We start from the raw sequence: 26,416 nt of genomic DNA, 5'->3' as shown, positions 1-26,416 counted from the left end.
GTGACTAAAAACTATTGTCCACTGCAAAGGTCAGAAATGAATAAGTTGGTCCTCCGCAGGGTAAACTAAAGGTATTAATAACTAATTAAGTTTGTTTCTGCAGGTGTGAAAGCCAAAGTGGGAAGTTCTCCGTTCCTGAAGTGTGTCACCCAGTTCCCCCTCTTCCTGTGGCACCCGTACGCTCGTCACGTCTACTTCTGTGTGGCGACGGAGAAAGAGCAGCAGAAGTGGCATGCCGTCCTGCAGGACTGCGTCCGACACTCCAACGACGGTGAGTTCAGCACGCGTGCCACTGTCAAGTTGTATGGCGTTACATTTGTTCTATGGTTCAGCTCAAGCAAAGTTTACTTCATCGCAATTTGCAAGAGCAAAGGTGGAAAGTTAGAGGAGTAAGCACACAGAATTTGTCTTCGGCTGTTCATATTGGCTTTTCCTGCCCAGTGAGCCCGTAAAAAACCAACACTGAAGTAGTGTATGCTGATTTACACATTAAATACAGAGAAGATGATTTTAGAAAGACCATTGGTGCACAACCTTTCCTTTGACACACACTTGGTGATGGACAGCACAAACAAACTCATGTAAAGGCTGAAAGAACACACAGCAAAATCCACACAGAAAGACTAGAGGCCTTATGTACAAAGACTTGAGTATAAAATGGTGTGAAAAAAGCGTACTCTTCAATCCAGAGACAGGCGTACGCTCGCAGAAATTCAGATGTTTAAATCTGTGCGTAGGACTGGATCCACGCACCTATCATTTAGACATCTGAATCATGTGAGCGCACATATGTCCCCTCCCTATCCACGCCCACATTTAGATATGTAAATCATTTTGAAATGAGGTCAGCACCGGGGATCCCCTTTAGCTGATCAGAAAAAGCTGCGCTCTTACCACCATTAACGCAGAAAATAAGAGATTTTAAAACATTTTAGACCGACAGCAACATGTAAGACGGAGATGATTTAACAGTGAAGATACTAGATTTAATATAAACATTAATATAGACACACACTGAATGCTTGGCTGTGGTTGGGTGTGTTAAGAAGTGGATAGCGGATTAAGGAAGATACGGTTCTTTGGTTCTAAACCGATCCACGAAAGTGAAGTCCATTTACCTGTATGTCAATCGCCAACCCCACCTGCCTGATACGAACCCCCCCCACCCCCCCACCCCCAACAACACAAACGCGCACCAGTCGGTTGCGGTGATCAGTCTGGAGTGTGTGTGTGTGTGTGTGGCTGCTAATGATGGCTGGACTCAGAGGACCACCTCACAGAGCTCTGACAAGTAGTGAGTGTCTGCCTCACGTTAGACAGATTAAAAAAAATTTAAACTGTAGCTCACAAAAAATGTGTAACTGATACATCTCAACAGCAGCTCAGAGGTTCATGTGTTAATGTATTTTATTATTTTGGTAGCGTGCCTCATAAATCCTTAGAATTTAAAGCATCAACTATGTAGAAATGTACATACGCCACGTCAGGACTTGACGTGAAAGACCACACATTTCCACGCTCACTCCAGTTTCTGAACATCAGGATTTTGCCATGGTTTTTGACGTACGCACGTTTTTGGGTGTACGTACCTTTAGTAGATAAGGTCCCAGGAATATTAAGATGGTAAATATTAACATTTCTACATCAGGTTGGCAGGTCGCTGCTCTAACTGCTGTATAATAGGTGACCCCACCCTGAGATACAGGGCAGGTGTATGTCTGTTAAAACAGTTCTTTGGCTGCAAACTGAAGGGAGGGGCTCAGAGTTTCCACACACGTCTCAAAGAGTGAATATCAGTGATTCAGTCATGATGATGTTTACCATTTATTCTCTCTGTTGCTAGAGAAGTTGCTTAAAGGGAACTGATGAAGAAGGCGATTATGGGAGAATATTATTATTATTATTATTATTATTATCTTACATCTTAGTTATCTAGCATTGGCTGCAGTTCAGACAGGCCATTCGTTTAAACATTCACCAGTTGAAGTGATACACCAGCAGATAAACGGCTCTTTTGTACGAGTGCTTTTTCCCTTGCCACATCATCACACAGTGGGAACATTGGTGTATATGACCTGGTGTAATGTCTGGTATTAGTTCACTTCAGTGTTGGGGTCAATTATAATTGTAATTGTGTGATTGATAATGCATTACAATTATGGTGTAATTATAATTGTAATTAAAAACATCTGTTGCTGTCCTAATCGTAATTTAATTGTAAGTGAGTTCATATAATTTACTTTGTAATTGTCATTGTCGTGAAAATTCTGTAGAAATTGTCAATTATAATTTTAATGCAAAACTGATGACCCATGTTACACTTCTATGTCCAGTTCTACATATACTGTATGTAATTAACAATTATTAAAAATAAAAATTCATATCAAGTTTTCCCAACCTATAGTTTCATTGATGATAGATATTTGTTTTTAGTGTATTTTACAGCTGATTCAAGACTTGTTATCATAAGAGATGCTAACAGAAAGCTAACACAAGAGGAGGGTTAACTTTTATTAGGTTATTTATTTCAGACTCAGTGGTTGTGATTAATTGTAATGGAAAATTGATAATTGAGGACATAATGGTAATCGACTTTCTGAGGATAAAAAATTATTGTAATTTAATTGTAATTTGAAAAAATGCTGATCACTGTAATCGTTGTTGAATTTTAATTGAAAACTTAATTGTAACTGAAAAATGTAATTGACTCCAACCCTGGTACACTCCTGGGTCAATCTGTGTACTTTGTGGATGCGTGCTGAAGGAACGGCGTGATCTGATGCTCACGGTCATCGAAACAACTGTCCAACATCTGTAAAGATTTCAAATTCCTCCATATTCCGTATATTTTAGGCCAGGAAAATGCAGAGTTTGGATCAGATGGGGTGCACTGCTTGTCCAAGTTTTGGTTTCGACTGTTACAGTTTGGCTGGTGATCATGTGGTTTTGTGACTGGTTTCAGAAGGCTATGCTGATTACAGTGACGAATGTTCCCTTAAAACATGAATGAAAGAATGTATTGCTGTCGTCTTAGGTGTGTTGTTTTTGTAATGTGATGAACAAATGCTTCAGATTAATGTAAACACTGAGTCACCATTCATAATGATCACCTGTTGAAGTGATACACCTTGAACTCTCCACCAACTAAACTTCCTCCTCAGTGCTTCCAGCATGTTTTCCTCCATCAGCTGAAAAATCATCCATTGTCTGCCTCGGTTTATGTCGTGAAAAACAAAGTACCATGTTCTTGTAAAGCGTGGAACTAGTTTTGTGTCCTCCATTCGCCTGTGGAACTGTAAAAACACACAAATAAGGGACACATTCACCTGCTCACAAGGCTGCATACTTTAGATAAGCTAGTAAAATTTGGAGGAACCAGCCTCTTACAACAGTTGCTTTGTTCCACCTTCACATCCGCTGTTTTTATTCAGAGCGCTCATTAACCGACAGGTGCTGCTGCTGTGTGAGCTGCAAACCTGCTTTTACACTCACGGATATTGCAGAGTGAAGTGAACAAAAGGTCATTTGATGCTGCGTGTTGTGATGAATGGCAGGTTAAAACAATGTAGCAGTGTAAAGCTTATACTGCACAACACATGTATAAAACTTCCTCTGCATTTAAATCCTAATGCCGGACCATACAACATCCTACAGTGTGAAGAGATGAAGTTAGTCTAGAGACAATGTGGCAAATAAACCATGGATACGGTTTGACTTCAATGGTAAAAGTTTATATATAGGGTACAATTTCAAAACAAAGTTTTGCAGAGTCATGTTTTGCACACAACAGTTTATGCAAGTGTTGCTGCCGAGTCGTGGTTTGTGTGTTACAGTTTACAGGAGTATCATTACTGAGCCCCAGGGGTGGACTGGGACAAAAATTCAGCCCTGGCAATTTCTGTCCAGACCAGCACACTACATTATCAGTGACACCATGTAGAAGCTGTTATTAGGTCAGTAATGCTCAACATGTGGCTTTTTATGACTTAAGTTTAATTCTTATTCCCCCAGAAAGCCTTAAAAGGGGGAAACATTTTAACCCCTTTTTATCTGTTTCCTTTGGCCATTTTGCAACTTCCTTTGTCCCATTTCTGCACCTTTTCAAAAAGTTCTGACACTTTTTTCAGACTTTAGCTATACATTTTGCCAATAAATATCCCTTTTTTTTTCCAATTTTTTCATGTTCATTTTATCCAATTTTTGTCGTTTCTTGAATTGTTTGGGACACTTTTTTCCCTACATTTTGCCTCTTTTTGTTTCACATTTTTGCCCTTTTTCTCTGTTATTTGCTACATTTTGCTTATTAAAGCTACCCTTTTCCATTATTTATCACCTTTTTCTTTATTTACCCATTGTTGGCCACCTCTTACCAAGTCTGCATCCCCTGCTCGATGGCCCGCCGGGACGATGCCCGGTATGCCATATGGCCAGTCCACCCCTGGTCTAAATTAGTTTCTAAGTACTTTTCCTGAGTATACCTGATTATTCTTGCTCAGTCATCGTTTCAACAGCACTGCCTACATTAATAGTGTTGCTAAATCTTGTCTCGTCCCCTTCTAAACAAAAGCAATTAATTATGTTTGCTGATGCGAATGCCTCTGAACAACTGAAAATAGTTCTCTGACCAACTTTGGGTTTTGACCCCTTTAATTTAAAGGGTTCTAATCTCTCATTGTCCTCCTGAGTCATATTCTCTGTTTGGAGGACTTTCCATGGCCTGCTATTTTCTTTAGTGAAATGTCTGAATTCCTGAGAGGTGATCTAGCTGCTGCTGGTGGGGTAAAAAAAGAAAAACTACATTTCTGTGTAGTAAAAGTCAGCCGTGCAGTGATGAAGGTAGCATTGATTTATGAGAGGAAGCCAGTGTTAACACAGCAGGATATGATAGAAACTCACCATGCAAATACTGACTCAGACTCACACATTGTTGAGATTCAGAACATTTGTGAGCTTTTATTGGCGCTGCATTCACTGACTGTAGGAACTTCAAGCTCCATGTTTTTATTCATGTTGTTGCGTGTCTTACGTTATTAGATGTCTCACAAACTAAATATGACGGCAAAACTGCTTATTATAATCTGACTGAACAAGTTCTTCAAATTGGTGCAAAGGCTTAGAAACAGCATTACAGTCTCACTTCTGTCATGATACATCATCAGTTATAATTGTAACCAGTTGAAGTCCTATACATCAAAAGGTAAACTGCCTAAAAAAACTAAGCTTTTTGATCAAGTTCACACCTAAGTCAGACTTTTATGAGTGAAGCCTATCTGGAGGAGAACTCATCTGGTGATCCTGATGACATAATTCTCACTTTAGATTTAGCTGGAAATTACTCTTATATGAGGTAACATCCAAAAATAACTGTACACACACACACACACACACACACTCACGCACTCATTCGTCCACTTCCTGGCTTTGTGGAGGTCGGAGGTTCTCACACTAAGCCTGGTTTCTCCACCTCCTCCGCTGTTAGCAACAGAAATAGAGAAAAGCTCAACTGTTACTCCAACCATCTTTTCCTCGCTCTTCATCACCATCACTTTCATAAGTAATTGAATCTGATACCACGTGTCAACTCGACAGATTTTCCACATATTGACATTAAATGGCATCAATGGATGAAAATGTTAACGTGACTTTTTTACTCGACAAAATCCTTCCATAACGTGTTGAAGATTATTAAACTACCAAGTATTGATATGTATGAATGCGCTTCAGGAAACAGTTCATTACTTAGTTTTACTAGTTGCGACTCTTAAGACGATGATAATTAGTCGAGGAATGTCGGGGGAAGTACGCCTCTTGGAAAAGACAAAACGTCTGTTTCAAATCACAGTAAATTGTACAGCTTGACATGTTTTGGCTATTGTTGCTGGAGCAGTAAAAGAGTTCAGAGGCCATCATTTAAGCATGTAAATAAAACAAGGGGATACTAATTGAGTGATGGGGGGTACATTTCAGCTGAAGAGACGCGGTACATACGGACCCATCCATAAAATCAGCAAAATGGTGGTCCATTGTTCTATGAATCTGTGATAACCACATTTATTTATTTATCTGAATAATATCTAATGTTATACAGGAAATGTATCATTATTTGCGCTATAGCGTATAGTTACTGTATATAAATCTTTGTTACAAATTAGAGTGGCCAAAAACAGACAGGAAAAAGTGATAAAAAGGGTTCAAATTGTCAATTTTGGCTCAAAAGTGGCAAAAAAATGGGCATGACAAGTCGTGAATGTGGTTAAATTGGCAAAAATAAGCATGAAATATGGTGAAAAGAGCTTTAAAGTGACAATAATGGGTCAACATTTGCTACATTAGGTGGGAAAAGTGATGGAAAGGGTTTTTAAGTGGAAAAAATGTCTTGAAAGTAGAAAAAATTTGCAGAAAAGGTATTGAAATTTGATGGAGAAGTGGCAGAAATGGGAGTAATGTAGCAAAAATACATTAAAAGAAGCAGAAATATGGCAAGAAAAAGTGATGAAAATAGGTTAAAATGTGTTAAGTTTGGTGTAGTTGCAGAAAAATAAAGAGAAGCAAAAATGGGCTCAAATTATTCAAAAAATCTTTTTTGTTTCTTGAAGGCATCTGGCGTCCCCCCCAGTGTCTCACAACCCCAAGGTTGAGAATCCCTGCTTTTCCATAGCAACTAGCTACACTGATTAAGTCATTCACCAGTTAGAACATTTGCCACTTAAACCACAACACCTACAGCCTTATTTACAGCCTTAAAATGTTCCTGTAAAAAAACAGATTTTACATTTGTTCAAAACAAGCTGACTTTAAAGATTCATCAGTGAAGACTATAATCTTTTAGCCTGGTGATAAGCCACACACACTACCTTACTTTTTGTAAGAAAATCAGCTAATTATTTTTAATAACGGTTCAAACACACCTGTACCGTAGGCTGTACTTAAACGGTTTTGGCGTCAACACGTGTACCATTACAGCCCTAGTGCGAGGTCATCTGTTTTCACCTCGGTTGGTCTGTTTCTTGCTCATTTACTTCTTCCATGCTCCCAATGTGCTTCAGGGTATCAATACCTGGATGGAGTTCGAAAATGAGAAGCGCACAATTATTCTTTCTGGAGTTATTGCCCTTGTTCCGTTTTTCTTTACTCTGTTCGAGGTATCTTCACTGGGGACGGCTTTTCTTAGAAATTGTTTAAGATAGTTAGTAATTAAACATTCTGATGTGATAATATATACATCTAAGTTAGATTTGGGACATTGAGGAAAAAGTTGTTATAATGAGAACCAATCTGGCGGGGGATGTTGATGACTGTCTTCTTGTTTACACTGTTTTTTATTAGGTTTTGTAAATAAATACAATATACAAATGCATGCACACTTATACATACAGCACGTAAAAAGAAACAAACTCAAATGAAGCAATAAGTAAATAAAATACATTGAATTGGGTTCAGCTGATTTAAAAAAATAAATAAATAAATAAAATATGAATGAAGTAAGAATACAATTTTGAATTATATACATATATTCTACAAGCATCAAACACACTTAACTTTTCTTCAATGCAAAGTTACCAGCTTCTAAGATAGTTTTTAAGTGAACAGTGAAACATTTGAGATACATACAGTATCTAGTTTTTCCTGATGTGAACTCTTTGCATTAATAATTGTAGATAAAGTTCCAACAACTTCCTTCAAATAGTTTTATTTTAACACAGTCCCGTACACACAGTGAAAGGAGGTCTTTTTTTTCCTCTGAGTCTTTGATACATATGGTATCCAGGCTGTAAAGGGACCATCTGTGAGGTCTGTGCGTTGTTCTCTAAGTCATGTTAAAGTAACTTTATTTAGGATCTCCTCCAACCACCATTTATGTTCAAACCCTTTCCTCATTCTGTCTCAGGTTTGTCAGAGGAGAATAAAATCCAGACCCCGGCCTTCACTGACGCGGTGCGACTCCACCGACAAGCTCAAGGGCATTATGGCACCTGGGAGATGATGTGCGGCGTGCCGCCTCAGGTACGATGAATTTGAGGGGCTATGTGGAGACAATCAAGAGTCTTTTTCACAATATGTTGTTTGGCTCTGATGCAAAAATATCATAACTTTAAATAGATGAGGGACTGGAGATGTAAAATCTTCTTCAAGCTACATTTGTTGCAATGTATCATATGGAAACATTTAGGTTTAATATAGTACGTGGTCCCTTTACAAATAAATAAGGTAAATACATTTTGTTTACAATAAAAAATGTCAGGTTTTTTTTTTCATACACATATTCAAAAATTATAAAATTTAAAATCTGGAATTTTTCTCTTTTTTACAAGTCTTTCATAAATGTTTTAAAGTGTTTGGTGCAATGACAAAATATCAACTATAATACATTTATTTATTTTCTAAAATTGCTGATTTATTTTTTTAACCGCTTTTATAGATTTAAATTGAAAAAGATCCTCCATCAAAGTCTAAAACTGACCTGCTTTGTTTGTGTAAAGTGTTTTATTACAGTAACTGTTGCAGTATTAGTCGGATCATTCTACCTTAAAGTGCTTGATGTGCCCTGGAGGGTGATTTAAGGCCTTAAGGGTAACAGAACGGGTTTTTCCTGCTCAGTCGTCACATTAAAATGATTATACATATTTAATATGCGTCGTTCTGTAGCATCTGTTAAGCTGATGTTGTCTAGTTTGAATTTCTTCCTGCTCTGATGAGTTATGTGGACAAACAGGGTTGGTTTTCTGTGGATTTTAGCTTTTGTTTGATTTGTTTGAACGTCACCAATATCAATAGCTTGTGAAACAAATGCAGTGTCTTATGAAGGCTTTAGTATCTGATGTGTGCTGGTGTTTCTTGTAGATCTTGTCCAACCTGGTGATGGAGGGTCTCCACCCTGAGCTGAGAGACCTCATCTCCCCTCGACTCAAAGGAAAACTGCACGACAGGCAGAGGAACTGGATGCTTGTAAGAAAAGTCAAAGTTTTTTCACAAACTGTAAAGAAATACAAATTCATTCAAGTCCTAATTAAATTAGGATAGAGCAAAATGAAGGCTCATCATAATAAATAAGATGGGATACAATTGTTAACTGGCACTAACGAACAAATATTTAGCATCTAGGGTTTGTGGAGCCTTTTTATGGTGTTTCCCAGAACTCTACCCTGGACTATGGGGCGCCAGTAGTAAAGTTGTGCATGCTAAAATAAACAGCAACTTTTTGCAACATTTAGCAACGAACCATATTACAGAAAAAAACGTAAATGTTTTTGCTAATTTTGACCAGATTTACAGCAATATTTGTAAAATTTGTGATAATTCTTTTCTCGTAAAAATATAATGTCAATGGTAAATCTAAATATAAATGTTTAATATAAATGTAAAATTTTAATCCCAAATGTCACGGATAAAACTATATATTTAGCTAATATTCAAATTCACCTGAAATTCCAAAATAAAAGCTCATTTAGATTTAATATTTAGCATTTAAATGTAACATTTATATTTAAATGTAACATTTAGATTTAACATTGACATTATATTTCCACAAAAAAAGTAAATATCACAAATTTCACAAATACTGCTGTAAATCTGGTCAAAAGTAACGTGAAGAAATTCACATGTTTTTTAAACATGGTTTGTTGCTCAATGTTGCAAAACGTTGCTGTTTATTTTAGCATGTGGAACTTTACACTCAGTGCCCCATACTGGACCTCCTTTTTTCTCTTTCTTTTGAAACTGATTTTAAACCCTTTAGATACTGTAAATTAAAAAAAAAAAAAACCTACATAAATGCACTGATTTTAACTAAAAGGGCAAAAAAACATATTTATCAAGGTAAATATTTCCCTACAGTTTTGATCTGAAAAATGTGTTTTTTTACACGTGAAAGAAAAGAGTCTATCTATTTTAATTTGCAAACACAAAATGCTATTACTGGGTAATTTATAACAATTGCTCTTATAGAAACAGTAAAAGAATACGTGTGCTATTATTGGCACCAATTGGAAATGCACAATCATGTTTTATAATTTGATGATTTACAACCAACACACTTAATAATTAAATGTGTAAATTGAGGTTCTCCATTAGTTCTGTTCTTGAATTTCCTCTATTCATTCATTTCTCAGAGTTTGGGTCTATTTGATCCAGTGTGAAAGAACGATAACAAATATGTTCAGCAGTGTGTGTGTTTCTTGTGCAGATCAGTGATGCTGTGTACAGTATGGTGCAGGGACAGTGCCAGGCGCAGTACGAGGCCATGCTGCAGCGCTGTGAGGGAGCTCGCTCCTCTCTGGAGGCCTCCATCCGCACAGACATGGACCAGATCATCACATCCAAGGAGCATGTCACCAACAAGATCAGAGGTTAAACTTTTAGAGCCGTCCACAAGATCTAAGCTGAAATATGAAAATTATTCAGGCTAAGATTCAAATAGTGTTTTGATCAGCTAATAACAAAATCTGTATAACCTTAGTCCCAGCAGGCTGTCCTGTCTGTCCTACTGTAGTCTTTCACTGTAGGGTCAAAGTGTGAATGGGTGCGATTCAGGGTTGGGGTCAATTATAATTGTAATTGCGTAATTGATCATTAATTCCTTTTATCGCGTATTTGTAATTTGAATGATCTGTTGGTGTCCTAATCGTAATTAAATTGTAACTGAGATTGTATTTGTAATTGCCATGAAAACGTCATAACTTAAAACTGGGGAACCATGTTACAGTTCTATGTACAGTTCTCCACATATGTAATTATTAATAATTAGAAAAACATGTTTCATATCAAGCTTTCCCACATTTTACCATTTAAAAAAAGAATGAAATCGAGGGCTATACTGACACAAAAAAGCCTCATACACCCACATCAAAAATATTAAAACCTATATGTTCATTGATTAGGAACCCTAACAAGGTAACCAATAGATAGGAAAGAAATTAAATGATAGCCATTTGTTTGGAGTGCATTTTACAGCTGATTTAGGACCCGTTATCATAAGAGATGCTAACACAACACAACAGGATGGTTATCATGGTTTTTAGATTATTTATTTCAGGCTCAGTAATTGTGATTAATTGTAAATTAACTTTTGTAATTGAGATCATAATTGTAATTTAATTCCAGAGGATGAAAAACAATTGTAAATGAATTGTAATTGGGAAAAATGCTGGTCACTGTAATCGTAATTGAATTGTAATTGAATATGGGTAACTGATAATGTAATTGTAGCTGTAACTGCCACAACCCTGGCAGGATGACGTTTTCAAGTTGACTTATCAGTTCAAACTGTATAAAAAAGAATTTAATGCCAATAATTAACATGTCTTTCTATTGGCTAAACAACTGTGTAAATTAATACTCAAAAGTATCCAGATACATTTATGCCAGACCAGATTTCAAACTGTGTAATCGTTCCTCCTACAGCGGTGGTCCTTCCCAAAGCAGAGAAGCTGCTGAAGGTCAGCATCCAGCCCTATATCGGCTCCATCCTCGACGCTCTGATGGAGCCCACCAGCCGCGGTTTCTCCGAGGTGCGTGACGTCTTCTTCAGGGAGCTGGTGGATATGAGCAAGAACACGTTGAACGAGGGCACCAAGGAGACGGTGGCACAGGTGAGAGTCTGAAACTGGCGCAAGAGATATCAGTACGGTATTTCGCCTTTGTGCAGTGTAAAACCTTCCTGGTCCTCCTCAGCACATGGAGAAGATCTCTATGCTGGCCTACCACCCAGTGAAGATGCAGAGCTGCTATGAGAAGGTGGAGCAGCTGAGTCTGGAGGGTCTGCAACAGAGGTTTGACGTCTCCAGCCCATCAGTGTTTGTGCAGAGGGCTCAGATCCTCATGAGAGAGGTGATATGATGAATGAGCTTGGTTTGAGTACCTCCTTATGTCTGACTGTACATTTTGCTCAGAACATAATGTTGGAATTAATGAGTGATAACACATATTTTAAAGAATCTCATTTTGTAAATAAGTGGAATGAAACAGTATTTAGTGCTTCCTGAATAGATGTATTTCTATAGTTTTTATCATTTACGTTCATCTCCCTCCTGATCTGGGACCAACACTGACCTTTGTGTTTTCAGTTCATGTTCTAATCAAGATCATTTCTATCATCATTTTGTGTTTTTTTGGTGTCATTTTGTGTATTTTGTTGTTGTCTGTTCTTTTTATTATTCAGTATATTTTTATCTTATTTTGTGTGTTTTTGTTGTTGTTTTTTTTGTGTATTGTTGGTATTATTTAAATTATTCTCTCTCAGTGTGTGTGTTTTTGTTTGTTTATGTCATTTTGTAAGTTCCTCTGTTGTTTTTGTGTATTTTGTAGTAATCTGGTGTATTTTTCTCTCATTTAGTGTGTCTTTGTTGTCGTTTTGTGTGTTGCTGGTAATATTTAGTATGATTATCATTTTAAACTTAAAATGATCATTACAATCCCCCCGCGCCTCTCTCTCTCTCTCTCTCTCTCTCTCTGTTTCTGTCTCAAGTACCCCCTGTAGCGCCATCGCATACCCCTAGGTAGACGTACCCCCCGTTTGAGAAACTGCTTTAAAAGATGATCTCAGTCTCTCACACAAATGTATAATAATTGCTTCCTTGTGCAACAGCAAGCAGTTTAGTGAATCCCCCCCTTCTCACAGTCTATTCATGCTCTGTTAAAATGCACCAACAGAACAACTCCTGTGCCCTAAACTGCAGCCCTCAGAGTAATTGCATTAATCTTCAATGTGTCCAGACTTGCACAGAAACTCTTTGCAAAGTTCTAAGAGGCGCAGGCATTCAACCCCCACCTTTGAGACATCTCCCATCCTGATCTCTACTGTGAGGCCTATCGGCCCACAGAGTGTGTGAGGCGGGGTTACCCTCCAATACAAGGTCATTCAGAGTTCAAGCAATAGCTCAGCAGTGGACAAGACGTCATGTTGTGAAGTCCTTCGTCCCAGGCTTGTACGCAAACCTTCCAGGAGTCTCACTCTTGGAGTTCACTCAGTGACTTTGACTTGTGTAGATTTTCAAGGTCAACACTTGGCTAAATCTCAATTGTTTGGGTGATGTTGAAGGTTACCTTGTACCTTTCTCAGTACTGGAATTGTGTTTAGTAGCTGGTCCGCATTAGCTTAATGTTGAAAAACTAAGATCTTAAATTGCTGTTAAAGGTTGTGACCTCTAACCATACTGAAATCCATGAACAGGAAACTTCCTCAATGCCGTGAAAGCCAACAAGAACCAGGGAAGTTAATAAAAGGAGAACTGTATCATGTTAGATGCCAGGATGTTGACACTTTACTGTATCATTGTGACGCAGAAGTGTTCAATTATAAAGAAATTATTGTTCTTTATTTTTCCGTACCAATTGTTTAATTAGAGAAAATGCATACAAATCAACACATTAAAACAAAAAGTCCCCAACAGCACTCAGGCATTAACAGAAGAGTTTGTTGTGCGTCCCATATAACCATCCAGGTGAAATTCACAGGTCTAAATGAAGCAATTTTGCAAGATTGAACTTAAGTAATTACATGACTAAAGGAACATTTTCAACCCTACTGCCCTCTATGCCTGTGTATATTGAATAGCAATGTTGTAGTGCCTCATGTGGGCTCAGGCAAGGTACTGCAGTCTTTGATGTGCTGTATGTATGTTTTAAAACGACAATAATGAATTTGTCAACTACTGATTCACCGATATCCTCTCGCATCTGTCCGCAGCAAATGGATGATGCCGTGTACACGTTTGAGCAGATCCTCCACCAGAGCCTCGAGGCTCAGGGATCCGAGGATATCTGTAAGACTATCCAGCGCTGCCAAGATCGGGTCATTAAGGTAAACAAGTTATAAGTTATAACCAGTAATAAGTTATAACCTTATGCCTCCTGAAGGCAAAATATATTAACTCCAGTAGTAGAAATAAAAGGCACACACAAAAACCCTGCATTTATTGTAAACAATCTTCTACATAATAAGGCATTTAAATTTGCCACCATGCAATATAAACTAATGGTAGGTCAATTGCATTTTTAAATTACAATTACATCTTCAATTATCCATGTTCCGTTAGAACTCAGTTATGATAACTTTAACCAACATTTTTTTTCCCCAAATACAATTAAAATTACAATTATTATTTTCCTCCTGAAAGTCAATTACATTTATATTTTCAATTAAAAATAATCACAGATACTAAGCCTTTCATAAATAGGCTCATAAAACTTAACCTCCTCAGTTTTGTCCCATGTCTTAAAACAGTTGTAAAATACACTAAAAAAAAAAATGTCAATCATCTAATTTGTTTTTCATCTCTTGGTTACCTTGTTAGGCTTCCTAATCAATGAAAATATGAATATTGGTTTTTCATCGTTTAGAAATTCGACTATGACAGCAGCACGGTGAGGAAGCGTTTCTTCCGTGAAGCTCTTCTCCAGATCTTCATCCCGTACATGCTGAAGCAGCTCAGCCCCTCCTGTGTCTCGGTAAGTCCGACAAATACAACTGCCCAACTCCTGCCCTTTAGCTTCACGTAGGGTGGTAGAGGGGTCGCCTTCTGATCTAGGGGTTGGGGGTTTGATCCCAAGGCTGCCATCGGTCGAAGTGTCCTTGGTCAAGACACTGAACCTTAGGTTGCTCCCAGTTGTAGACAAGACTAGGTGTATGAATGGGTGAATGTGCTGATATTGTTAAGCACTGTAATAATAAACACATTATCAAAATCAAGTCCAATACCATGTACCATGTAGCCCTTTGGGAATGTAGCCCAAAAGATGTTGACCAGTTTGGTTTTTTGATTGGTGTTGCAGGAGCTGCCACGCTTCCAGGAGCTCATCTTTGAGGACTTCTCCAGGTTCATCCTTGTGGAGAACATCTTTGAGGAGGTGGTGTTGCACTCTGTTATGAAGGACATCATGATGGGTGAGTCCAACAGAGTGGAAGCTCTTGTCACTTTATAGATTTTTCTCTTGATAAAGCCGCTGGACTAGACACATTTTCTGTTCAAACTTCAACTTCTTCTTAATGTAGGAATGTGTTTTATAGTTTGAGGGATTTTCTAAGGTTAACCCCTTTTCTTCCTCTGTAGCTGTGAAGGAGGCGGCCGTCCAGCGACGACACAACCTCTACAGAGACAGCATTGTCCTCAGCAACAGCGACCCCAGTCTTCACCTCCTGGGAGAGAACCCCTCCATTGACTGGGCTGGGCAGTACGGGGGAGCCCCGGAGGAGACTGACGGGGCCGCGGAGGAAGCCGAAGGTGACGGCGTGGGCGGAGAGTCACATAAGAAAAGGAGGATGAAGCAGGTGGTGTCCATGATTCAGGTGGAGGGCTCCAACAGTGTGCTTGGGGAGTCTTGCCTGGAGGTGCCCGGCGTGGACGACATCCCAGAGGAGACGGTCGGAGAAGAGGATGAGGCTGATGATGAAACTCCATCTGGCATGTCCAACGGTTCAGTCATGACTCATGCAAAAACTGAAGAGGTCTCACTGGAGGTTGAAGTAGCTGCAAAGGAGAAGAATGACGTGGTACTGAAGCAGCAGGAGGCAGTGGCACTAGAGATGTCAACAAAGGACAACTCGGTGAATGTAGTTCAAGAGGAGGCAGCAGCATCATTAAAGGATCAGACATCTGCACCATTGGACGACCAGGGATCTGTACCAGTAGAAGACCAGACATCTGGAGCAGTAAAGGACCAGGCATCTGCACCAGTAGAAGACCAAGCATCTGCAACGATGGAAGTCCCGGCATCGGCTCAGGTGGAGGATCAGGCATCTGCACCAGTAGAAGATCAGGCATCTGCACCAGTAGAAGATCAGGCATCTGCACCAGTAGAAGATCAGGCATCTGCACCAGTAGAAGATCAGGCATCTGTAACAGTAGAAGTCCAGCCATCGGCTCAGGTGGAAGTCCAGGGATCTGCACCGGTGGAGGACCAGGATAATAAAGGGGTAGATTGCAAGGTCTCTGAAGTGTTGGTTTTGGATCCGGTGGTAGTTGAGGAGCAACCACCAACCAGTAAAACCGAGTCAGAGGAGGTGATGCCCCCACCCTCTCCAGCTGAGAGTATCCCATCTGACACTGTAATGCCTGCAGAAAGCCCCCCAGAGAAGATGTCGACCATCACTCCACCGCCCCATGACGACAGTGGTTTCCAATCTCCTGCCAGTGATGTAGTGGAAATGCCCACAAATGAGGAATCGGTGGTGACTTAACCCCCAGAACTCAAATCCAGTGACCATAAGACCAGGGGGCAGTGATCACAGAGCTCTCTGTCCTTGGCTCTGTGTGCCCAGACTTTGTTTAAATGTTTGTTCAAAGATGCGTCATACCATTTTACTGTCATCATAACACACAATCACTCAACTGGGTGTTCTCACTATTCTGTTTTATTTCACATCGTCTCTCCCTTTGGCCCACCCCCTTTTCCCTGGCACACTATCACCTGGTAGATGTTCAAGCAGTGGTTGACCTTGAGCCACTGACTGTGCGTTAGAAACGTGTGTAGTTCGGGAGCTTTTGGTAGGATAATGTTGGTTCTTGTACGGCATTCATTGACCAACAGCAATTCAAGATATAATTGAAGTGGTTGGAAGGTGGATTGCTGGAGCACATATGGCCATTATTGGACCTAAATGACCAGCTGAGAATAACATCCAGGATGCATCAAATGTCTTATTTGTTAAGTTTAATCTTGCCTTTGAGTCGATATTACTTTATGTTGGCAGGAATGACATTTTTTTAATTTGAGTTAACCGCTTAACAAGGAAAGCTTATGTATATTATGTTTGAATGTGGAGCACAGAACTGCCAAACTGTCATTTTACTTCTTTTTACATTGTTTCACATTTACATAGCTCGTCACATCCTCCTGTTCTATTTATTTTGCACCCTGGAAATGTCTTTTTTTTTTTTTCTAGTATATTTTTAGATTTATTTTACTCCTGTGTGTTTTCAAATGATTGTTATTAAATAATTATCAATAATTATAAGTGTCTCCTCTTGTTGTCTTTGTAGCAGTAGGTTTTTTCCAGCATTTGTTTCTGGTTTCGGGCTTTGAAACAATACTAAGTCTTGAAATTCTAAGAACTGCCACCTGTTGACATAGAGAAGTCTTTTATTTTACTGCCAAACTATTCACGTAATATACATGTAATTCCAAGCTTTACATAGCACACCTTAAAATATTAGGATTTTTTTTTTTTACTCACCGATTTGTGATAACTGTTATGTGATTCATCTTCAACTCACAAGATAAATCTCTTTGGTTTATTGTATATGAAGATTGGGTAACAGTACAAAATAATAGTTCAATTATACAATTATAACATTTCCAGCAACTCATTTTAAATAAAATAAAAAGATTGACATTCCTAGCAAATAAAATAAACAGGTGAAATTTAGAAGTATATACTATACTTTACCATTTATAGCATCAATGGCTGGTTTGACATTTAATGTAAAATGTATCATATTAATCTATAACTACACATGTAAACAATTGAAGATGTATTTTTATTATATTATAAATCTAGGGAAAAAAATTGTGAACTTTTTATAGATACTTTTTTCCCCTGGAAAAATAAAAAATAAATCACTCAATACCTAAATATATATGCCAAAAATGAATCACTAAATACTTAAATATATGCTATAATTTTATTTATTTATTAATCTAGCCATCTATTTAATATTTATTTATTTTTAATTTTGGCATAATTGATCGTCCATAAGGGACAAATTAAATCAAACAAATTAGTTTACAGGTGTGTTTTTCGTCCTGCTGTGGTTGTGCTGCTCATTCCATGCCGATAGATGGCAGCCGAGCACCTGATACCGGAAGTGAAACGCCTTCTTCCGGTCAAACATGGCTTCTCCTGCTGGCTGTGAGCATTATTTGCGGCGATGTTTGTTAAAAGTAAGTTGAAAAACTGCTCTTGCGTGTTTGTAATCTTTTTTAACGAGCCGTTCGTCTGAGCTGCAGCTACAGAGGGATGGTTTCTGTGGTTCCGACTGCTCACACATTACATAAACAAGGCGGTGGCTCATTAGATATATTAGTCCGAATGTATAAGATATTTTCTGAATACGTAGTTCCCAACTGTATAACGAGAGTACTTAATCACTTTTACGGGGGTCACTTGGAAGCGTTTTCCGATAGTGTTATTGTCAGCCTAGTTATGGACACTACATGCCCACCAGTCAATAAATGGCTTAATATTGAAAGCATGAATGTGGCATAACTAAACGTCAAATCCATGTCTTTTTTTAATTTATTTTTTTAGATATGTTAAGGTAACAACCGCTAGAGCGGACATGGGCTCGTCTGTGAACGTTCGCATTTACATTATGTTTATTATGATTTTATATTTTGATAAGCGCATTGAGATGACTTTGTTGTAATTTGCGCTATACAAACAAAGTTCAATTTAATTGAATTAAGGGTCAGTTTATTCAGGCAAGAAGAGACGCTCTGATGTTTTCCTTATGAAAAACCCGTAGGGATACATCAAAGCAATCACCTCTGAGGAAGACTGACAGTTGGCAGTCGAAACATGTCTGGAGATCAATTTTTGTGAAAAAAGTTACCTGAATAAACAAAACCATAACATATTACGCTTTAACTACATATCCGGAATATAGTTTAAAATTAAACATACAGACCGGTCAATAACGTTATCCCAATAATAATAAGACCCAAACGTTATTTATATGTATTTTATTGTGTTAAAGGGATTTGAAAATGTCTTTAAATGACTCTAAATCTATTTATTTCAAACTATATGTATTAGTGTTTGTTAGTCCTGTATAGCATTTCAAAGTATTTTTTATTTCCATCCTAATATTCAAGCAGACTTTTTCCGATTTTGCCCATTTTCTGAATTGTCATGTTGTGAAAATCCTTATATGTCATACCATGATAACCTCACTTTTAATATCCATGTGGTGCTCAAGATGTCTTTAACTCTATATCGAGTCTTCTTAATGGAATGAAATTATCTTTGTAGATAACTTTAATTACAATTAAACCAAGACATAATGGCGTTGTGGATGTTTTGAATTAAAATTATGGATTGTTTACATTATAAGAAAAATTGGTAAAAAAAAAAAAAAACCCTCTCACTGAATACATTAAGCCTTTTATGATGAATGAATTTCTCCTTCACCCTCACCCTGCTCATTGTGGTTGGTCTGTACATCAGGCTCCGTGCTGTGGTAAGCTGTACGTGTGCCGGTTGTGCCACGATGCGGAGGAGAACCATCAGATGGATCGCTTCAAAGTCCAAGAGGTGCAGTGCTCCGAGTGTCTCACCCTCCAACAGGTAACGCATCATTCATCACAAAAACTTGGTTGCTGTACTACAGTATTTTACAACAACTCTGTCCTTTCTACTCATTATATTTTGAGGAAATAACCTTAAATGTCTGTTTGTAACATGTTAAAGCGCAGACTGAAAATGGATTTATCTGCTGAATCTGTCACACTGACATTGATGCGTGGAAGAGGGAAATGAGCAGAAATAATCATTATCGGGGCGGTGTGTAGCTCAGTGGGTTGAGCGCCCGCCCCATGTACGGAGGCTGTAGCTCCTCACCTGCAGCGGGTCCAGGTTCGATTCCCGGCCTGGGACCCTTTCCTGCGTGTCATTCCCTGCTCTCTCTGATCCCTTTCCTGTCAAGCAACTGTCATATAAAGGCCACTAGAGCCAAAAAAATCCTTAAACAAAAAAAAAACAAAAAAAAGAAATAATCATTATCATCGTTTATCTTTGTTGTTTCAGGCGCAGCAGAGTTGTCAGCAGTGTCAGGTGCAGTTTGGGGAGTATTACTGCAACGTGTGTCACCTGTTCGACAAAGATAAGAAGCAGTTTCACTGTCAGGACTGTGGGATATGCAGGTTTGTTTTTTTCCCATTTTTATTCCATTCAAATAAGTCCTAATGCAACACTACAGAGCATTTATACCAAAATTCACGAGTCTTATTTGAAAAGAATAATTTAGTTTGTATACTTTTGACACTTGTGTCAGGGTTGGGGTCAATTACATTGTTCAATTACAATCACGTCTTAAATTACGGTTTCAACTGAATTATGATTACGTTGACCGGCATTTTTTCCAATTAAAATTACAATTATTATTTTTCCACTGAAAGTAAATTACAGTTACATTCTCAGTTACTGAAGTTCAAGTTAAATTTATCCCAGTTACTGAGCCTTTAAGAAATAACCTCATAAAACTTAACCTGTTAGTTTTCTGTTAGCATCTCTTATGATAACCGGTCGGTTTTGACCCATGTCTTAAATCAGCTGTAACATACGCTAAAAAATAGTATCTCATTTGTTTCTCATCTCTTGGTTACCTAGTTAAGCTTCCTAATCATTGAAAATATTGGTATTAATGTTGTTTGTGTGGGCGCCTGAGCCTTTTTTCTGTCAGTATACACCTCAATTTCAATTTATAAAAAAAAAAAAAAAAAAACTTAAATGATACTCAAAAAAACTGAAATTTAGTAGGCAAAACTTGATATGAAACGCATTTGTTAATAGAACTGTACATACAACTGTAACATGGTTCCCCAGTTTTGCGTTTTAATTAAATTGTAGTTTTTTTTTTATATTTTCCTTGCCAATTACAGTTACAAAGTCAATGATCTGAACTCCATTACAATTTACATATAATTACAACAGCAACAGATGTTTTCAATTACAGTTACAATTATAATTACGTGTGTGTGTGTGTGTGTGTGTGTGTGTGTGTGTGTGTGTGTGTGTGTGTGTGTGTGTGTGTGTGTGTGTGTGTGTGTGTGTGTGTGTGTGTGTGTGTGTGTGTGTGTGTGTGTGTGTGTGTGTGTGTGTGTTTGTTTGTTTGTTTGTTTGTTTGTTTAGGATCGGACCCAGAGAGAAGTACTTCCACTGTGAGAAGTGTAATCTGTGTTTAGCTCTGGACCTGCGAGGGAACCACAAGGTGACTTTTAACCCTTCATTCAATTGTCTTAATTTGTCCCAGAGGAGCAATTTCAAGAAAAACTAAATGAAGAAATATGTTGCATTTTCATTCATAATTATTTGTAGGTGTGGTTCCCAGTTCTCATTCATTACAGGGTGAAAAAAGGAATAAGGATATAATGTTTTTAATTAGTCATATAACTATCCAAGGCAACATTATATACTGTATGTATGCCAAATTATGGCGTCCTGTTTTTTTATCGGCTTTCCCTAATTTTATGTCATTACTGGCAGAGTAAACTTCCCAATGGGCTTTATTTGAGTTAACATTTGTTACAATTAAATGTTTTATGCTTCAGTAGTGCAGAGCAGACCTGCATGGTGAAATAACTCCAAGATCCCATTTTTGATGTTTGTCTGTTTATTTCATTTTAACTCTTGCAACACATTCAGCCACTTGTTTTAGGAGGCAAGTGTGGTAGAAATACATGATGTTCTCCTAGAACATGTATGTGAGAGTGTAGTCCGTGTCATTTATTTCCTTTTCATACACTTAATTAGTGAGGATGCCTCCTGCATTCTCACTATTGTAATCCATGTACTTTATTAGTGAGGATGCAGGTAGCTAATGCAAATGCTAGGCTAATGTTAATGCTAATGCTAATATCAATGCCAGGTTAATGCTGATGTTGGCTAATGCAGTGCGACGCAGGCCAGAACCTGCATCCTCACTTGCATTTTCATCAGGAAATGCAAATATTCTAGTTCTGTCTGTTTTCTGGGATCACAGAAAATCGGAGGCTCCACCCAATGTTAATGTGGAAAGATGCGAAAGTTTCATCTATTCAAAATGGGTTTTTTTGCAGACATGAGACACTACAGAAATGTCTCATTCAACAAATTAATTGTTTGCTGCGTCAAACAAGCAAAATCTACATGACTGTAAAACACCAGCTACAACAAATGTCAGATGCAGTAAAGAACAAAAGTTCTTCATTTTCATTTAAAGACTTTATTCTAGTATTTATAGTCAATTAGCTCCTACTATTCTCAGCATCCTTCTCTCCATGTGATCAACAGTAAAACCTTCTCTCCTGTTTCAGTGTGTTGAAAACGTGTCGAGGCAGAACTGCCCTGTGTGTATGGAGGTAAGGACACACATACACATATTGTACACCAGCCCTTTTCAAATAGTGGGACACACCCTTGAAAAAATATTTAACAGGGATGAAAAGAACGGCGGAGAGAGACTGAGATAATGAGACAAACAAATGTGAAAGTTAAGACGAGGAAATATGATGACGGGTATGTAGCGCTTGGTTTCAGTGTCATTATGGTGGAAGACGAGGAAAGACCGCTGTGTTTACCGTGACTAAACATGTTGGCAGCAAACAGCATGAAGCCAAATAAATTAAGGCGTCACTTAAAGATGTTACACCCCAATCAAGCTGTTAAGCTGCTTGAGTTTTTTCAGCGAAAAAGTGTCGAATATTGCGAACAAACATCCTGCTTTGTGAATGCTATACGTCAGTAAACCAGCGAGCACTGTTTGCATTATGCTAGATGAAACAAAAATTCTGTCCAATGACAGTGTCGCCAGACGTATAAACGTTTTTCAAGAACAGCTGGTTGATAAACTGAAAGACAAATGTTTTGCCAGCAATTTGATGAAGCAACTGACAGCATCACAGACTGTTTGTTTATTGCTTTTGTACGTTTTTACATGACACACTCCCTGTGTGAGGATCACATTTTTTGTCAATCAGCACAAATTTATTTATTCATTTTTGTTTTTTAGGTTAATGTGTTTTATATATTGTGCTACTGAGTTAATGTTGCTGGTTAATTTGAATGTATTATTATTTATTCACTTTATTTTATTTTATTTTTTAGTATCAAATGGTTCAAGTCAAAATTACCTACAGCACTTTTGTATATGTATATATCCATCATTTATCCTTTATATTTAATATTATTATTATTGTTATTATTATTAGAGCCTGACAGCGTAGGATCCTATTGTAATGCACCTTGTTTTTATTATTATTTTTCATCACTGTAGAGAGTGATGATGTCAGAATTCTTCAGTGTACTGAACAACTATTACTTCAGTACACTGAGGATTTCCCTGATCAGGGTAAGTACTGTTATTTTTTTCTACCACATTACCACAACAGGGTTCTCACCAGGGATTTCTTACAGCATAGGGGGATGGCGTGGCGAGCGAGCGAGAACGAAGCTTATGGTAGTTATTAAGAGTTTGCCAAAAAAAATTACTTATAGTAAAATGAAATGAAAAATGAAAATGTTTATAGTTTAATTTTTAATTTTTTCATTTCAGGCAAATTGATGCTCTTTATAAATCTTTTCTGTTACAGACTAAAAAACAATGTTAATAAAGGTATTCTTTGATGTAAATTCTATATTTATCTATATTTATTTACAGCAGAAGGAGGCTTGTTTGTAGAGCCCTATAGTTGAACGTCTGTTTCTTTCTCACAGGACATCCACACATCCAGGATCGGAGCGCAAGTTCTTCCCTGTGGTCATCTTTTACACAAGTACGAATTTGAAATTCTTCTTGAAAAAACGTTTTTTTCAAGGCAGCAAATGACTAAACCATCAGTCGATTTTATTGTAGAGGCAAAACATAAGAATATGTATTTTATATTTTTATTTATATAACAGTTATTTCACTGATCACTGTAAATATGCATCATTCTTGTGTAAAACAGTATTTTTTCTCACAGCGTTTTCATGAAGGTCATGAGTCATTTTAACGTATCGTTAGTAAGTTCATTTAAATATATTTTTAAACTACGTCATTCTCATATAAGTACAAATTATATATAGTGTCTCTGCAAAAAAGCGTACCGTTATTCATAAATTAGCCTGACTAAGACTAAATGTGCAGAAAAAAGGCAGGAGGACTGAAACTATGACAGGAATTCATCACATTTGAATAAAAATTAGAGACTAAAGAAAAACCCTTTTATAAAACAATCACATTTTCTCCTATCAGTGGCTGATTTTGAAGTAGGGGTCAGTTTAGAGTAAAGGGGCGGGACTTGGCGTTAAATAACCAATTAGATGTAATTTTTATGTGAGAATTTAAGACAAAACACCAGTTTATAAGAACTAAAGTCTCATTAATGATTGATGTTTGTTTCCTGTGTGACAGAGGAATTAACTTCATGTATTTGTGTGTTTGCCCGCAGAACCTGCTTTGACGATATGGTCCGAACTGGGTAGGTTTAATGAGTCTTTCGCTTTCAATAGACTAAAAAAGGCTTCATGATGGTGTGTGAAAAACGTAAGTCAGATGCTCCAAAGTCCAACTCATTTCATTTATATGTGTATAATAAAAACAAGTTTAGAAAAAGAGGGATAGTGGGTTGGTTTCACTGGAAGATACAGTGGTTCGAACTGGAAATAACCAGTGAAGTTAAATGAATTTAGAACCACTGCTTTACAGACAAAGAACCAAAAATACAAATATTTTGCTGTATTTTCTTGGTTTTTCTTTTGAAAATGCCCACAGTCCAGTGAAAAATGTCACATAAGCATCACAATGATCTACTGAAGATCATGTTGATTGTGTGTGTGTTTTATTTTTCAGAGCATATCGCTGCCCTCTCTGTATGCACTCAGCCTGGAACATGGAGGATCACTGGGATCAGATGGACAAAGACATCGCTCAGACTCCCATGCCCTCAGAGTACCAGGGCGCCACAGTCAGAGTAAGGTCTCACACAACACATGATTGATGTTTGAGCACAATCAATTCTATTAATATGGTAGCAAAGCATTATCATTAGATTAGCAGTAACGTGTCTCATTCAGCTCACGTTCCTTATTAGTGGGTGACCAACCCAAATCTGAAAAACTTTGCTTCATAGTGATAGGAAGGAAGAGTCCACATTGAAGGATCCAAAAGCTGCATCACTATGAATACTTAGCCACAATAAGCCAGTTCTCTCTAAGGCAACTTAAACTCAAAAGGTCAGATTAATTTTTAGAATTGTCAGCAAATATATTCCATGCCTATGACTTTTTTTTTTCTTCACGTTTTTTACGCATCAATTGTACATTTTGTGAAAAGTGGCCTCTACTTCAGGAAATACGGTAAATGCCCAAGACCCACAAGTGTAGAACATCATTGCATTAGATTATTTTAGTTTTTGTGTGTTTATAATGAGTACGGTGACAAGAACCCATGACTTTTTTGGTGAATACAAATGTATTTGGGTATGAAGTAGTGCAGTTGATGGATTCTGGTCCAACTCTCAACATTTTAGTCAAAGTATTTCAATTTCATTGTGTCACAAAGACGGCAGATCTCAAAGGCGAAACGAGAAAGAGTTCCCGGTATGTGATGTCACGGGACGAGGAAAATCCAACTCGCCTGTTTGCAGCTGACTTTTTACTTTAGCTCTCTGAATGAGGCTAAAGAGATGTATATCACTGTAGCAAAACCATTGTGCAGTTTCATAATACCGATCCTTTAAGGAGAGTTATTTTTAATTCTGATATACTTGTAAACACTTCCTTGGTTTTTATAGGTTCATCTTTATTTGCTGTGTGGTTGTCCCACTCTAGGTTATTTGTAACGACTGTCAGACCCACTGCAGCGTAACCTTCCACGTGCTGGGGATGAAGTGCGCTGGCTGTGGCTCGTATAACACGGCGCAGGATGGAGGACTCGTGCAGGTTCCCAACCCTCAGCCAGAGGCGGACACTGAGCCTGAGCATGAGGAGCAGGACGAACGTCGCTCTCCTGACCCGCATTAACGAAAGGATCAACATTTACTCTTTGTATCATTCATTTTTCTGACCTGCCATTGGCTGAGCCCATGGGAGGGCGTGACGGTACGACTCCGACACAGAGCTCAGGCTAGGTTTAGGTTAAATGTAACGATGCTGGAGAGTTTCCCATCTCATGTAAGGACACTGTGGATAATCCATCACAGGGAATAACATCACCATTTCACAAGTTGCATCATTTATCAAGGATTTGGTGTGCTGTCATGTGCTGTAATGTCATTTTACATCACTGTGTGTTTGTTTGTATAAATACAGTGTTTTAGACACGTTGAAGTTCTTTGGCTTTAAAACATCACATTTCCCCTAAAGGTTGATATAAAGAAAATTCCTCAGCGTACATGTTAAATTTAATCTTTATGAAATGGAACCAGCTTCAGGTACAGTTACATTTTAAACAAAACGTTTGCTTTGACATCAAACATTGTAAACAATATATCCTTCAGATTTAAAATACACAGATTTTTATGGGTTTTTCCGCTCTATTACAGTTTAGAGCTTGAGTGACAAACTTGAGTCTGCAGGGCCAAATGTGGACTACCAGAGCATTCAGTCCAGCCTGTGGGATGATCTCACTCAAACAGAAAATCAAATTAAAAACGTTGGTCCTGAAGTTTACCGTAGTGGCAACATTTAACCTAGTTTGATTGGACCGCACAGAATAATCCACGCATTTTAATTAAGGTTATA

The 26,416-nt window shown here is 37.9% G+C and overlaps 2 protein-coding genes across 2 annotated transcripts in view; both read left to right on the top strand.

Moving 5' to 3' along the window:
* Nucleotides 1–16,863, top strand: part of niban2b (niban apoptosis regulator 2b) — a 44,461-nt gene extending 27,598 nt beyond the window's left edge. The window contains exons 5-14 of the mRNA XM_028458011.1: nucleotides 104–271; nucleotides 7,889–8,004; nucleotides 8,842–8,946; nucleotides 10,184–10,346; nucleotides 11,401–11,588; nucleotides 11,671–11,826; nucleotides 13,685–13,798; nucleotides 14,338–14,445; nucleotides 14,770–14,881; nucleotides 15,048–16,863. Coding sequence (XP_028313812.1) covers nucleotides 104–271; nucleotides 7,889–8,004; nucleotides 8,842–8,946; nucleotides 10,184–10,346; nucleotides 11,401–11,588; nucleotides 11,671–11,826; nucleotides 13,685–13,798; nucleotides 14,338–14,445; nucleotides 14,770–14,881; nucleotides 15,048–16,174 — 2,357 coding nt within the window. The 3' untranslated portion in view covers nucleotides 16,175–16,863. The remainder of the gene's footprint in view (nucleotides 1–103; nucleotides 272–7,888; nucleotides 8,005–8,841; nucleotides 8,947–10,183; nucleotides 10,347–11,400; nucleotides 11,589–11,670; nucleotides 11,827–13,684; nucleotides 13,799–14,337; nucleotides 14,446–14,769; nucleotides 14,882–15,047) is intronic.
* Nucleotides 16,864–17,796: 933 nt separating this feature from the next.
* Nucleotides 17,797–25,998, top strand: rchy1 (ring finger and CHY zinc finger domain containing 1). Its single transcript, XM_028457561.1, has 9 exons — nucleotides 17,797–17,877; nucleotides 19,163–19,282; nucleotides 19,742–19,857; nucleotides 20,846–20,924; nucleotides 22,009–22,053; nucleotides 23,408–23,466; nucleotides 24,124–24,153; nucleotides 24,525–24,645; nucleotides 25,505–25,998. Exons 1-9 carry the CDS (start codon nucleotides 17,827–17,829, stop codon nucleotides 25,694–25,696), a joined length of 813 nt encoding a protein of 270 aa, XP_028313362.1. The 5' UTR covers nucleotides 17,797–17,826; the 3' UTR covers nucleotides 25,697–25,998.
* The last annotated feature ends 418 nt before the right edge of the window (nucleotides 25,999–26,416 follow it).

Source organism: Gouania willdenowi, chromosome 9 (genome assembly GCF_900634775.1).
Source record: "Gouania willdenowi chromosome 9, fGouWil2.1, whole genome shotgun sequence".
Taxonomy (NCBI): domain Eukaryota; kingdom Metazoa; phylum Chordata; class Actinopteri; order Blenniiformes; family Gobiesocidae; genus Gouania; species Gouania willdenowi.
Note: the sequence above shows the minus strand (reverse complement) of the source record. Positions and strands in the feature narration are given on the sequence as shown.